General features: G+C 36.7%; 1 protein-coding gene across 4 annotated transcripts in view; it reads left to right on the top strand.

Moving 5' to 3' along the window:
* Positions 1-12,727, top strand: part of wu:fj29h11 (uncharacterized) — a 59,414-nt gene that overhangs the window by 4,599 nt on the left and 42,088 nt on the right. For 3 of the 4 annotated variants that reach the window (XM_056770796.1, XM_056770797.1, XM_056770798.1), the window contains 16 exons: positions 768-1,007; positions 1,201-1,440; positions 1,515-2,230; positions 2,307-2,435; positions 3,356-3,553; positions 3,636-3,776; positions 4,253-4,513; positions 5,081-5,261; positions 5,379-5,545; positions 5,632-5,751; positions 5,922-6,097; positions 8,355-8,524; positions 8,699-8,923; positions 9,103-9,209; positions 11,781-11,978; positions 12,564-12,684. In XM_056770796.1, the coding sequence (XP_056626774.1) occupies positions 768-1,007; positions 1,201-1,440; positions 1,515-2,230; positions 2,307-2,435; positions 3,356-3,553; positions 3,636-3,776; positions 4,253-4,513; positions 5,081-5,261; positions 5,379-5,545; positions 5,632-5,751; positions 5,922-6,097; positions 8,355-8,524; positions 8,699-8,923; positions 9,103-9,209; positions 11,781-11,978; positions 12,564-12,684 (3,390 nt within the window). Of the gene's footprint in view, positions 1-767; positions 1,008-1,200; positions 1,441-1,514; positions 2,231-2,306; positions 2,436-3,355; positions 3,554-3,635; positions 3,777-4,252; positions 4,514-5,080; positions 5,262-5,378; positions 5,546-5,631; positions 5,752-5,921; positions 6,098-8,354; positions 8,525-8,698; positions 8,924-9,102; positions 9,210-11,780; positions 11,979-12,563; positions 12,685-12,727 lie in introns of those variants that run through there. The other variant, XM_056770799.1, reaches the window with a different exon arrangement.

The raw sequence follows: 12,727 nt of genomic DNA on the forward strand, positions 1-12,727 counted from the left end.
GAGTACAATTGAATTAGTCACCATGTACATTATTATCTTCACGTTACAGTAAATTGCTTAGTTTATAAGGAAACAGCTTCATAAATGTATAGATTTGTATGTTTATGTATACATATTAAACAAAATGGGTTGTAAACGGAGTAAAAATGCACTACAGTGTTGTGTAAGAATTTGTTTTAACAATGAAACTGATTGACATAGGACGGTTTACATTTAGTTGATGTTATTGATAATTTACCGATTGAGAACACAAGACAGCAAATTAAATGAGATCTTTATTATTAAGGTAACACTTTACAACATAGTTGTATTTGTTAACATTAGCTATCAATGAACTATCAGTGAAGTTTTTCATGTCAATATCAATGTTAGTTTATGGTGAATTAACTAAAGTTGACTAAAGTTTGATTTTATTAAAAATGAAATTAGTGTAAATGTAGAAGTAAATGCAGTAATTAACATGAACTAAGATTAATAAATGCTGAAAAAGTGTATTTCGTTGTTAGTTCATGTAAGGTAAGGCAATAACTAATGTTGAAACTAGTAACTTTTTATTAGCACCTATTGTATTATTGCTCCTATATGACATTGTAAGTCGCTTTGGATAAATGTAAATGTTAATACAACCTTACTGAAAAGTGTCTTCATTCAATTCTGATTTTGTCGTTGATGGCTGTAAAAGTGCTGTAAAGGCCAATGCCAATTCTTAAGGGTGGTTGTTACATGTTTCAGATTTTAATCAATGTTCGTACTGTGTATATTTTCAGATATCAACGTGGATGATAGTCCTAAAAGGGCAATCTGTAATAAAGTTGTCAAGACTCTGAAAAGGCACCCTAGAGGAATTGCCCTTGATAAGTTAGCGAAGGTCTTTGATGAGAGGTTCAAACAGGAGCTTTTACCAGCTGAACTTGGGTTCCCATCATTGGAGGCTTTTGTAGCATCTCTTGAGGAACTGGTGGTGGAAGATGGGACGATCTTCCACAAGAAGAACATAGTGCTGACAGGTAATTCACGCTTGTTAAACGACGCAGTTGCGCATATTAACCAGTCCGAAAACACAAACACGTGTCATACTTTCGCGCAGAAATCCATGCTTTGAAGTCTCTACCGACTTTTTAATCATTTGACATTTAAAAGGCTCTATGATGTATCAAAAATGTTTCTGATATTTTTTAACAGTACTGTCATATTTTTCAGGTGTGGACTATGAAAAAACATGCGATGATGTTGTGGAGTTGGTAAAAAGACACTCTGAAGGCATTCCTGTTTCTAAAATAGCAGTTGTTTTCAGACAGGTGTATGACAGACCTTTAAAAAAGAAAGAATTAGGGTTCTCATCAGTAGCAGCTTTCATTGACTCTCTTAGGAAACGGCTGTATGTATGCAGTGGTCAGATATACTACGGGTGCGTCAAGCCTGAACCTTCAACACCCACAGGTAATGGCAGGTAATTTTATCCACACGTATATTTCGTTATGACTTTTATATTCTTATGCTTTTCCTTTTCACAGCAGCCATGAGTATCAGTGGGGTTTTTAAGGATGTGGTGGAACTTGTTCAGGAGAATCCAAGGGGCATCCCTCTTAGAAAGCTGTCTAATTTCTTTAGCCTAAAGTATCGACGGAACCTGTCAGTATCAGAATTTGGTTTCAGTTCAATTCCAGCATTTATTGATTCTTTGAGAGATGAGCTCTTGGTAGACAAGGAGCGAGTTTACCACAAGGATCACAGAGCAGCTTCTGTCTATACACCTGTGAACAAAGACCCGAAACCTGCGAGAACTGTCACATTGACAAAACTGGACTCTGGCCATGAGGGTACTCTGGTTCCACAGAATATCAATGAAGGTGAAAATAAGGTGCAACCAACAGCCATCTGCGCTGGTGTAAATGAACAAGTGGTCCGATCCAAAACAGGATCTCCATTACGGAACACCTGGACCGCACCCCTCATAACAACCTCTAATAATCTTTCCACCCTGGAATTCCCAGCTCTTAGGTCCAAAGCAGAGGAGAAGTTGAAAGAGTGTAAGGGACCAGTTTTCTATGAGTCCTTTTACAGCCAGCTGAGGGAGGTACATAGTGCTAATGTAAGGGCGGCAGACGCCCTGCAGGAATATAGTTCTGGAAGACGTAGACAGGATATGAGCGCAGATGATGTGAACAGTTTGGCCGAGAATGTCATTAGAGCCCTCGCAGCCGATGGAGAGCATGTCTCTATCGACAGGGTGTGTGTATCTGTCTTAAATGTTAAATAGTCCACATTGGGTTGTTGTCAGTATTTACAATTATTAATTTTTTCAGGTGACTAGCAGGTTGTGTTCACTTTTGCAAGTGTCCTCCTTGTTCGCTTTAAAGATCGACCCTCGTCGTCAGCTCCCCGTTTTGCAGGAACTTCAGCGCACCCTCAAGGAGATCAATGTGTTCTTTGCGGTAAGACAGGTTATACAAATGTCCTGGAGCTGTGTACTGAATACACTGTTATATCACAGATGTTGGCAGGTTTTGTTATGCGGTTGTTTCTTATAAACAGTGAAGGGTGTAGTGTTTTTTCTGGTGACGTCAAAGACTACGGAATTTATCGGGAATGTTAAATAATTAATTGCGATTAATCGAATCACAAATAAAGGTTTGTTTAACATGATAAATGTTTTTTATTTACAAAACACATTCTCATACATGTATATTTTATATTTTTCTTAAATATGTGCATGTATTTATTTATATTTATGTATAATTTATGTATGTATGTGTTTATGAATACACAATTAATATGCACAGTACACAAACATATATGATGTAAACACCAACTTTTATTCTGGATGCAATTAATCGTTTGACTGCCCTAAGAATTTAAACAACAAAATATAAAACTGCATTAAATCAAATGGACAAATTAATATAGAAATATAAAACAGTTTATTTAATTCGTGTTTTTATATGTAGTTAAATGGAACAGTAAAACAAATGATATATTTAGTTGAATTAAAATCTGTTTAGTTGATTTAAAAAAAACAATAAAGAGTTCAATAATAAATCCTTTCTACTGAAAGGTGTAAATCACATTTTAAAAAGCATTTGCCAATTTCTTTGATGTTTGCCAAATGCTTTTCTTTAACCATTTATCAGTCAAAACGTATTCATTTGTTGTTCTTTTTAACTAAATTAAGTTTAAAATATGTATTTTATTTTGCCCATTTAAACTGTGATTAAAATGATGTTTGAATGGGTAATTAATGACTTTCTTTAATTTATTTTTAGTTGGTATTCATAGTCCTCCTTAAATGTAAACATTTTAAAAGACTGTAATCTGTAAAAGAATGTCTATTTGTAATGATGCTTTTCTTTGTTAGTCAGTGGAGGTGGTGTCCTCAATGTGCACACTGTATGAACTGGGTCAGGCCGTGGCCAACCTGAAGAACAAAAAGCGATTTGAAGAACTTCACCTAGGCCCTCTCTGCAAGATCCCTATCATTCACCGCATGTTCAAAATAGATGGAAATACTAAAGATGACGATATTCATCAGATTGAAACTGTGGACATTCTTAGGGTGAGTCAACTTGGAACTATACATCTCTACAGACATAGTTTTTGCTCTGATTAATGTAACAACCTCGTTTCTCTTCCTGTAGAGTCTGCGCATTTTCCGGAGAAAATGCAGGGCACAAAGAGTTGACCTTGCTGAATTTCTCAAGCACCTTGCTGACCAATACAGCTGTGAATCGCCATATGAACTCGGCATCAGGATTCAGAGTCTTGGACTGCCCATTTCGGTAAGGTTCTTCATACCTTTCAAATATTTGTGAGCACTTACAGTAAATACATTTGGAGGCTTAATTTTTTTTTCTGACTGTTTCACCACATATTATAAAATTCCATTAATTTTAAGAGGTATAATCTTTAAATTTTTGTATTTAGCTAAGTAGAAACAAAGGAGACCAAAAGAATTAAGGGGACATATGCAAAATACATAAAATGATACCCACATTATACGTTTAATACCAGTTATCCTAAGTAAAGAACCTAATATAAACAAATACGCTCATAAACAATTTGAAGAAATACTATAAAAGAATATTCCCAGACAGAAAGTGCCTGAGAGACTGAGAGACTATATTCACAAAAAATGTTTTTTTGATGTCTGTCTTGTCAGGTGTCTTATTTTTGGATATGCTGTTTGTTTGACTGGGATCTAATGTAAGTTTGGAAAATAACTTTCTCTCGGAACATTTCCATGCTGTGTTTGTAGACCTTAAACAGAGCATCTGCTACTGAGCACAGCTGCATGGATAGAGCCAAAGAAGCTATTCAGAAGGAGATTCAAGAAGAGGTGGAAACCAGACTGTTTAAGATCAAGAAGAGTCTGCTTGAACTAGCTCAAGGACCAGTGCTGTTCTCACAGACAGGCTGCCTTGAGCTCAGGAAAAAATATGTTAATATGACCGCCTCTGATGCTGTCTTTGAAGTTTTCATCAACTCCGAAGGTGTCTTTAGTAAGAGTATGACTAAGGTGAGCAACATGGTTTTGAAATAGGACTAATGGTTGCCAAGCCTATTCACAACAAGCCAAGTTTAAAGACACATGTGGTTTTATATGGTTTTATGGATTAATGTTGTAGTATTTCTGTCTTGTATGACTTTCTTTCTTGTACAGAACACAAAAGAAGATATTTTGAAGAATGTTGTTAACCAGCAACCATTGACTTGCAATGGTTTTGTATCCATACAATATAAGTGAATGGTTACCGGCGCTGATTGGTTGCCAACTTTTTTCAAAATGTCTTATTCTGTGTTCTGCCGAAGAGAGAGTCATATAGGTTTGAAATGACAAGAGGATGAGTAAACGATTGTAGATTTTTCATTTTATCACTTACATGTAATCACATTTTCAGGTATGCATTTGGCAGATGCTTTTATCCAATGCGACTTACTTTGCAATATAATATACATATGTAAGTGCTATTGTTGTCAACGCAATGCTCTTACCACTGAGCTACAGGAAAGCCCATACGAATCCAACCCTAATCTAACACCTCACATGTGTAGATAGTAACTGGTTGTCTTTTTTTGTCCTCAGAGTGTTCAGACATTCCTGACGTGTATACAAAGAGACCGGCTAGCAAGAGCCTTATTTCAGCTTGCCATATGCTGTGGCTCCTTGGAAGCCCCACAGGACCTGGTAGCTAAAGAGAAACCTCAGAAAAAAGACAAAGAGAATAAAGCTACGGAAGAAAGAGCCACGTCCCTCCCCACTGAAGGTGTCAACTTTGTCGGTTATCTAATTCTCAGTTTTAGGCAAAAATTATCTTTTTCATCAATAATATTATTTTCATATGTCTTTGTTGAAATTTGATTTATTGTTCTTGTTTACACAGCTGAAGTGAAGAGTTACTTTCAGGAGTGTGTGGCCAACTTCAAGAATACACCTACTCTGGCCTTCCTTCGTTCACTGGAGAAGAAGATCGTCGATCACTTCAAGTTCAAAGATTTCAGTCAGCTACAGCAAGGAACCTTTTTGAATTTCATTGTCCAAAACAAAAAGGTGTGTGCTTCCTGTTCTCCACTCATAGTCATTGGTGATTTTTCAATGATCATTCAATTTGCCTGTTACAACTTTTTTTTTTTTAGGCTTTGCAGGAGACAGCAGGAGGCGCTCTTTCCATTGACAACCAGGACCCTGGAACGTATGGCTTCAGACCATCCAGACAGGATGTGTTTGAATTCATAAAGCAGTGCTGCGAGGGAGATGTGAGTTTTCAATGCGTTTTGAGTGTTGAAAGGCATCCCTCTTATAGAAATATAATGCATGCAAAGAAAAACAAACAAGTGTGCTTGTCTTTAAACAGAATTTGCAACAAATTTATGCTTGGAATGGATGTGGGTATTGACATCTTTTAATCTTTCTTGTTTGGGATTAGTTGGCATTTGTGGAGGCTGCTCTGAGGAACCATTATACGATAAAGGACAGTCGGGAGCTTGGTCACGGACCCCTAGGTTTTCTTGTGGATTGCACCAAGCGGCAAAAAGAACTCATCGGAGATGCCATAACCAGTGTTGTGCGCTACGAGGGTCCTCTGCTCCCCATCAATTCTGGGTGAGGGGAAGACGAGTATTTACACTTGTACAGTATTCATCACTTCAAATCTGTGACCAGAAATTGGGTTTACATATCATATTCTGGTTGGAAAAAGCAAATTCAAAGCACCAAGAAAACATAGCAGAACACGTATTACAGAACATGTATTAAAAGTGACAAGTCATCATTTTTACTCTTTTTTTTCTAGGTTTTAGAATGATAAAATACCACAAACAACACTATGTGGTATACCACAAAATACCACAAAAACAAAAACACTTGGTATATATGCCCAGAATGGGGCAATTCAATGCAAAAGTCATCCTTTAATGGATTGTTCATCCAAAAATGAAATTTTTTCCTGACCTGTATAAATGTCTTTGTTTGGTTGAACACAAAGGAAGATATTTGAAGGTTGTTAGCAACTGAGATTTCTGGGGCACCAGTCTATGCACTTTTGCATAGACTGATATGTTCCTGATGTCTGAACTCCACCATCAGGGGTAAAGTAAAATATAAACAGAATTTACATTTATTTTTGACTGAAAATGTCACATCCATAACACACAAATTACCCAGTAGTGGATACCTAGTACTTGATTGTTGCTTTGGTTATTATCAATTTATAAAGATACATTTTTAACATTAAATGAATAGTTTTCCCAATGAAAATTTTCTCAGAGTTGACTTGACCGAGAAAGATATTTGGAAGAATGCTTATAACCAGACAGATTTTGCCCCCCACTATCTACCATAGTAGAAAAAAACAGTAAGGTTATACATTCTTCAAACTGTCTTCATTGATTTTCAGCGGAACAAAATAATTTAGGTAATGTTTCCTACTATGGGAGTCAATGGGTGACAAGATCTGTTTGGTTATAAGGATTCTTACAAATATCTTTCTCTGTGTTCGTCAGAACAAAGACATTTATACAGATTTGGAACAACTGAGTAAACAAGCGAGTAAATGATGACAGAATTATATCCCTTTAAAATCACATTCACCAACACATTATCTTCTATGATGCAAAATATCCAAAAGGCACATACAGTACATCATCACAAAAGATATAGAAATCCAAAAACAGGTCACTAAATATGGGGTCAGATTTGTTTCATTATTCTGAATAAATAAGCTACGATTTGCAAATAAATATAGAGAATTTCACAAACATTTTTTAAATCCATATATGCACAAAAAGCAAACCATAAATACATGTTAGACGTTCCACAAAAATAAATGGAATTATATAGCGTTGTCATGGCAAAGAGTTAGACAGTAAACAGAACAGTTTAGCCATAGCAGCAGAGATCATTCAGGAATGGGATAAACCGAGATGACTGTAGTTACGTTTTATTTTGAATTATGAATGACATAGACATTCACAATGCTGATGATTTCCCCCACTTTAATTCTGCCATCGTTATACTGGTAGTACACCGACAGCTGCAAAAAATCGTAATTTAGCCCTTTGGTACATAAACACATAAAACGGCTGGCTGGCTGGCAGACCAAATCAGTCCCGACTCCCTAGTCACTGGGATTTTCCACTCCAGCCCGTGCATGCTGTTATCAAGTCATAAACGTTTAAATACAGCATATATGTAACAATACGGACAATGTACAGTATATAAACACAAGCAATCATTACACAGTATAAAGAAGAGGCCATTATCATTTCTCAGTATAACATTTTAGACTGCCACTAGTCGCCATGTTAGCTCCCTGAATCTTAGTGCAGAGTAAAACTTGATAGGCTGAAGTTAGAACGTGGCCTATTGGACAACAAAAGCGGAAGTTAACCGATTGGCTTGAGTAGATAGTGGGCGGAGTCCACCTATTTCTGGAATGTGCGCATGATTTGACGTTAGAAATCTTTCAAAATTCACAAATGCACAGAGAGCCATCCACAAATGTGTGCACTGATCTACAAATCTGTGAGCTGATCCACAAATGCGTGCAGCGATTCACAAATGCACAGAAAGTGATCCACAAATGTGCAGAAAGCGATCCACAAATGTGAAGAAAACGATCTACAAATAAATATTATTAAAATACATTTATAAATATTTGTAATTTGCAAATCTCATTGTATTTATTTGTGTATTCCATTTATTTTTGCGGAACGTCTTGTATGTATTTGTGGTTCGCTTTTTGTGCATATGTGGATTTAAAAAATGTTTGTGAAATTCTCTATTTATTTGCGATTAGTTTATTTATTCAGAATAATGAAACAAATCTGACCCCATACTAAATGTTTTTGTGTGTTTTTAGCGAGTGTGGGCCAGATATTGTTGGTCTGCTAGGAGAGGTGAGCCGTGATAAAGCGCTGGCGAGTCTCCTATCAGCCCCTCTACTGCAGGACCTGGAGGAATGGAGCCAGTGGGAGCTGGTGTTTCAACCCAACCATGGCTCTCTCAAAGAGTTCATCGACAAGTACTGTGGTAGGTCACCATTAGAAACTTTAATTAAAAATGCATTTAAAACCACCATATGACTCTTTCTTCTGCTGAACACAAAAGAAGATATTTTGAAAAATGCTTCAGTGGTTTTGTGTCCATACAATTGAAGTCAGTTGGGTTCAAAGTGTTTTTGCTCCCAACGCCTTTTTTATCCAGGTAAGACAGAACTGCTTGCTCTTGAGGTGTCTCCTGGTGTGTTACTGAGGGTCACTGCTGATACGTGTGCTGCGCACTTCTCAAAGGCTGCTCTGGCTCTAAATCCAGTTGGCACAGCTGGCCACTTGGTCTCCATTGTGGTGGCGGATGGGATACTTAACACCCCCACAGCGCTCCTAGCCAATCACATGGAGAGTGCATTGAATGTAGCAGTTGCAAAGGAAGGTAGGAGGTGCTCTTCTCACAACACTTCGTCATGTTTTAGTCACCGTTCTTCTCATTTTGAACTAAACTGGTGTGTTATCTGACTCAAAAGACTTGTTTTATGACTTCTTTTTTTTCTCTCCCATAAACATATTTTGGAGTTAGTATAATATATTGTTTGTGTTTTTGATTGGAAACAGAAATTACACCATGGGAAAATGGCTACTCGTACCGCGCTGTGGCCAAATTTGTGCTGGAATGCATCGCTTGTATGCCTTCAAGAATTTGCAAGGAACTTCTTCAGCAGGTACTGAGCAATGCTGCCCTTTTCAGTTGCAAAATAAATTAATCTGTTATCGCATTCCTCTCATAAAATTCTTAAAGCCACCAGCTTGTATCAGTTTAACAGCTCTAGTCGGGAGACATAAGTAGTAGTAGTCAAACATTAATAGGGAGTTATAATTTGCAGTCATGACTCTTAGGTTGTACAGTAGAAGACTTTTGTTGTTGGTGACAGGACACTGATATGAGATGATGTCTTGGCAGCTGGTGGGTGGGTTGCAAGGCTCTCATAAGGGAGAAGAAGTGCCATATCTAGGTTGTTGTCATGACAACCATTGCCAAGTGTCATGTAGCAGTGCACATTCTTCGAGGGGTTAGAAGATCACTCTTTTGTCAGATCATTAGTCTCTGACGCCTGTACTGCTGTTACTTCATTCCCATTTTAACAAAACCATTTTCACCAAGTTCAAAGAGAGCATGTTTGATTATGATTAGGGAATAGGCTGGTACATCATCCAAGCCGATTAATCAGATGATATTTGGGTAGATTAAATGGTCAGATAAATAGAAGTGTTTTCCACACGTGTCAGTTGTTGCAAAATCTACTGACGCAACCTTGTCAATAAATCGTTTATTTATCGTTTCTGTAGTTTTAGTTTGGACGTAGTGAGTTTAAAGTTGTAACATGTCAGGGTGTTTATGCATTGGATTATAGATAGTTTCAGCAGCAACAACATAAACAAATGTTATGTGGCCCAAACTTAATTTCTGGTAGACCTCCAGCAAAGATTATATAACTGTCAAGTAGTTTAAATTAATTAAATACGATCAATATACAATAAAATATGCATATAAATGAAATATAAAGTAAATTGTTATACTACAACCTAGGGATGAGTCACGAATTTCAAATATTCGATTAGTTTTTTAATTATGGAATTTTGAATAGTGTGTGCGATCTTAAAAAAATCGCTGTGTTTTCACACGTAATGTGTTCATGTAACCAAAGGGTGGCGCTTCCAATAACAACGCACCTTAAATCTAAATGCTGTCAATCAAGAGACAGTAGAGCAAAACATTTTCTCACGACAATTGTAAACGAAGTTACGCACACTGTAGACCCGCGTGGCATAACGGATACGATAAATTGAGACGGTGTCAAAAATGAATTCTGTGTGGGGTCCTTTAGTAAAATGAATGAGAATAAAGTGCAGTGCAAACTCTGCAATGCTAAACTGGCTTATCATGGATCAACAACTACGATGCACAGTCATTCGAGGGCGAAGCACCCAGCAGGTCCATCCACGGGTCAGCAATCAGTTGCTAGTTTTATGGTCAGACCAACCAATTTGGCTGCCAGATGGGCGGAGCAAATAACGGCTTTAATTACTAAGATGATCGCTAAGGATATGCTTCCGATCAGTTTTGTCGGAGGAGAGGGGTTTAAAAATCGTATGGAGTTTTTACAGCCCGAGTCTAGAAAAACGATCACTGCCAGACTGGAGAAACTTTTTCATGAAAATAGAAATGAAAGCCTTTTGAGCTGTTAATTTATGAAATCGTTCCGGACTGTTAATAAATGCCGTCATTCGGTAAATATGTTTTAAAGTATTTTGCAGTCTGGTCTAAAATCATTATGGCTTTAACCTTGATCAATCACACTACTGTTTTTTAGTTGGTATAAATGTGCATGCTCATATTTTACAAGGAAATGTCCAAGCATTATGAGCGGTTGATGCTGATCGACGTACTTTTAATAAGTGCCGTCATTCGGCTGTTAATACAAACAAACACAGACCGGAGGTTAATTTTGGGCCAGGCTGTCTGATAAAAACATCTATATTTATAACTTCAAGTTATTTTGTATTTAAATATATTTATTAATTTGATTATTTGTTATTCATTTAATCAAACTGTTTCATGTCATGTTGAGGAACAGCCTTTGCCATTGATAAACATAATGCATGGCAACTTGTTGCTTATTGATTTTGTGATAACTAATTGTTGTAATAAATAATGTGTAAAATGGGTTCTTAATGTGTGTTTAGTTTATGTTATGTACATATTAGCCATCAGCCACTCTATTCTTCTTATGTCACTTTATGTAAAAAAGTAGGAAAGTAAATTTGAACACTCAATATTAAAGGAACAGTTCAAATCTGTATGAATATCTTGGTTCTGTTGAACACAAAAGAAGATCTTTTGAAGAATGTTGGAAAGCAAATAGTTCTGGGGCACTTTTGACTAGCATTGTAGTTTTCCCTACTAGTCAATGGTGGCCAAGAACTGTTTGGTTACAAGCTTTCGGCCAAATATCTTTCTCTGTGATCTCAGAACATAGAAATGATGACAGAATTTTAATTTTTGGGTGACCTGTCCCTTTAAAGATATCAAGGTTTTAGTAATGTTTTACATTATGTAGAATGATTTTATGTAGAAAACAGTAAAGCACAAAAAAGTCACGTATTAAAAAAAGTCAAAAGTAAGTGTCCAAAGTTATGTACTGTATATTCATCAATATCTAATCTTTTTCTTCTGTCTGAAATGCACAGCGAGACACAGCTTGTAGTTAATTTATTATGATGTCATATCGCAGGTGTTCTTGGAGCCGCTCTCTAAAGTGCTTGGTCAAGCCAAATCTAAAACGCTACTCCTGGACGCTGCTCATTCAGAAACACGTTACCTGAACAAACTTCATCAAATGGGGCTGCTTCTGGGCATAACCGAGTGGAGAACTGACTTCAACAACAAACTTGTTCTGCCAGCTTCACCTGAAGTGCCCTTACTCATGAAGGTTTGATTTTTACTTCTGGTTTAGTAAAACACTTTAATGTTTCTTACAAGATTGCAAGGGCCAAAAATCCACTTGGTAGCCAGTAACAAGTACATTTTTCAACAAATTTCTATATAAATAATTATATCAATAAAACTAGCCAGATTATTGTACCGCACAGGTTTAGGTTTCACTTACATAAAATTGTAAAAACAATTGCTGCCTCGTATTATAGTCAAATATAATAATCTGAGGTTCATTGAGCAAGTTACCAAGCTAAATTGGTGACAAAACCGAATAGAATAAAATATAATTCAGTTCATGATTTGGACAAATGACTCTTGTGATTGATTCACATTGATTCACCTATGGTTATGGCTGATTGAATCATTAAATTGCACACATGAGAAAACTTATTTACTTGAGATTTGTGTGCACTCAGAAAGAACAAGCGGTAATAAACAAAAACAATTAGGAATGAGATATAATACTATAAAATGTGCAGAATGCATATTTCTGTTGTGGAGATGCAGATTCGTCACAATTAGAGCAGTGCTGATAAATACAGGAAATCCCTGGTTCTGATTGGGAATGTTTTCCTTGCAGTCTGTAGTGGAAGACTCCATGAGTGACATGTCTTCTGGATTGAGTCTGAATGAGATGGACAATGAAGAAGAAACTGTGCTCAGCACTTCTTCTAGCAGCCCTGGAGGAGCACATCAGCAAGGTAAGCTTTGCTGACAGAACCTACATCTAATTTTTTTTTTTTT

The sequence above is a fragment of the Triplophysa dalaica genome, chromosome 17 (genome assembly GCF_015846415.1).
Source record: "Triplophysa dalaica isolate WHDGS20190420 chromosome 17, ASM1584641v1, whole genome shotgun sequence".
Taxonomy (NCBI): domain Eukaryota; kingdom Metazoa; phylum Chordata; class Actinopteri; order Cypriniformes; family Nemacheilidae; genus Triplophysa; species Triplophysa dalaica.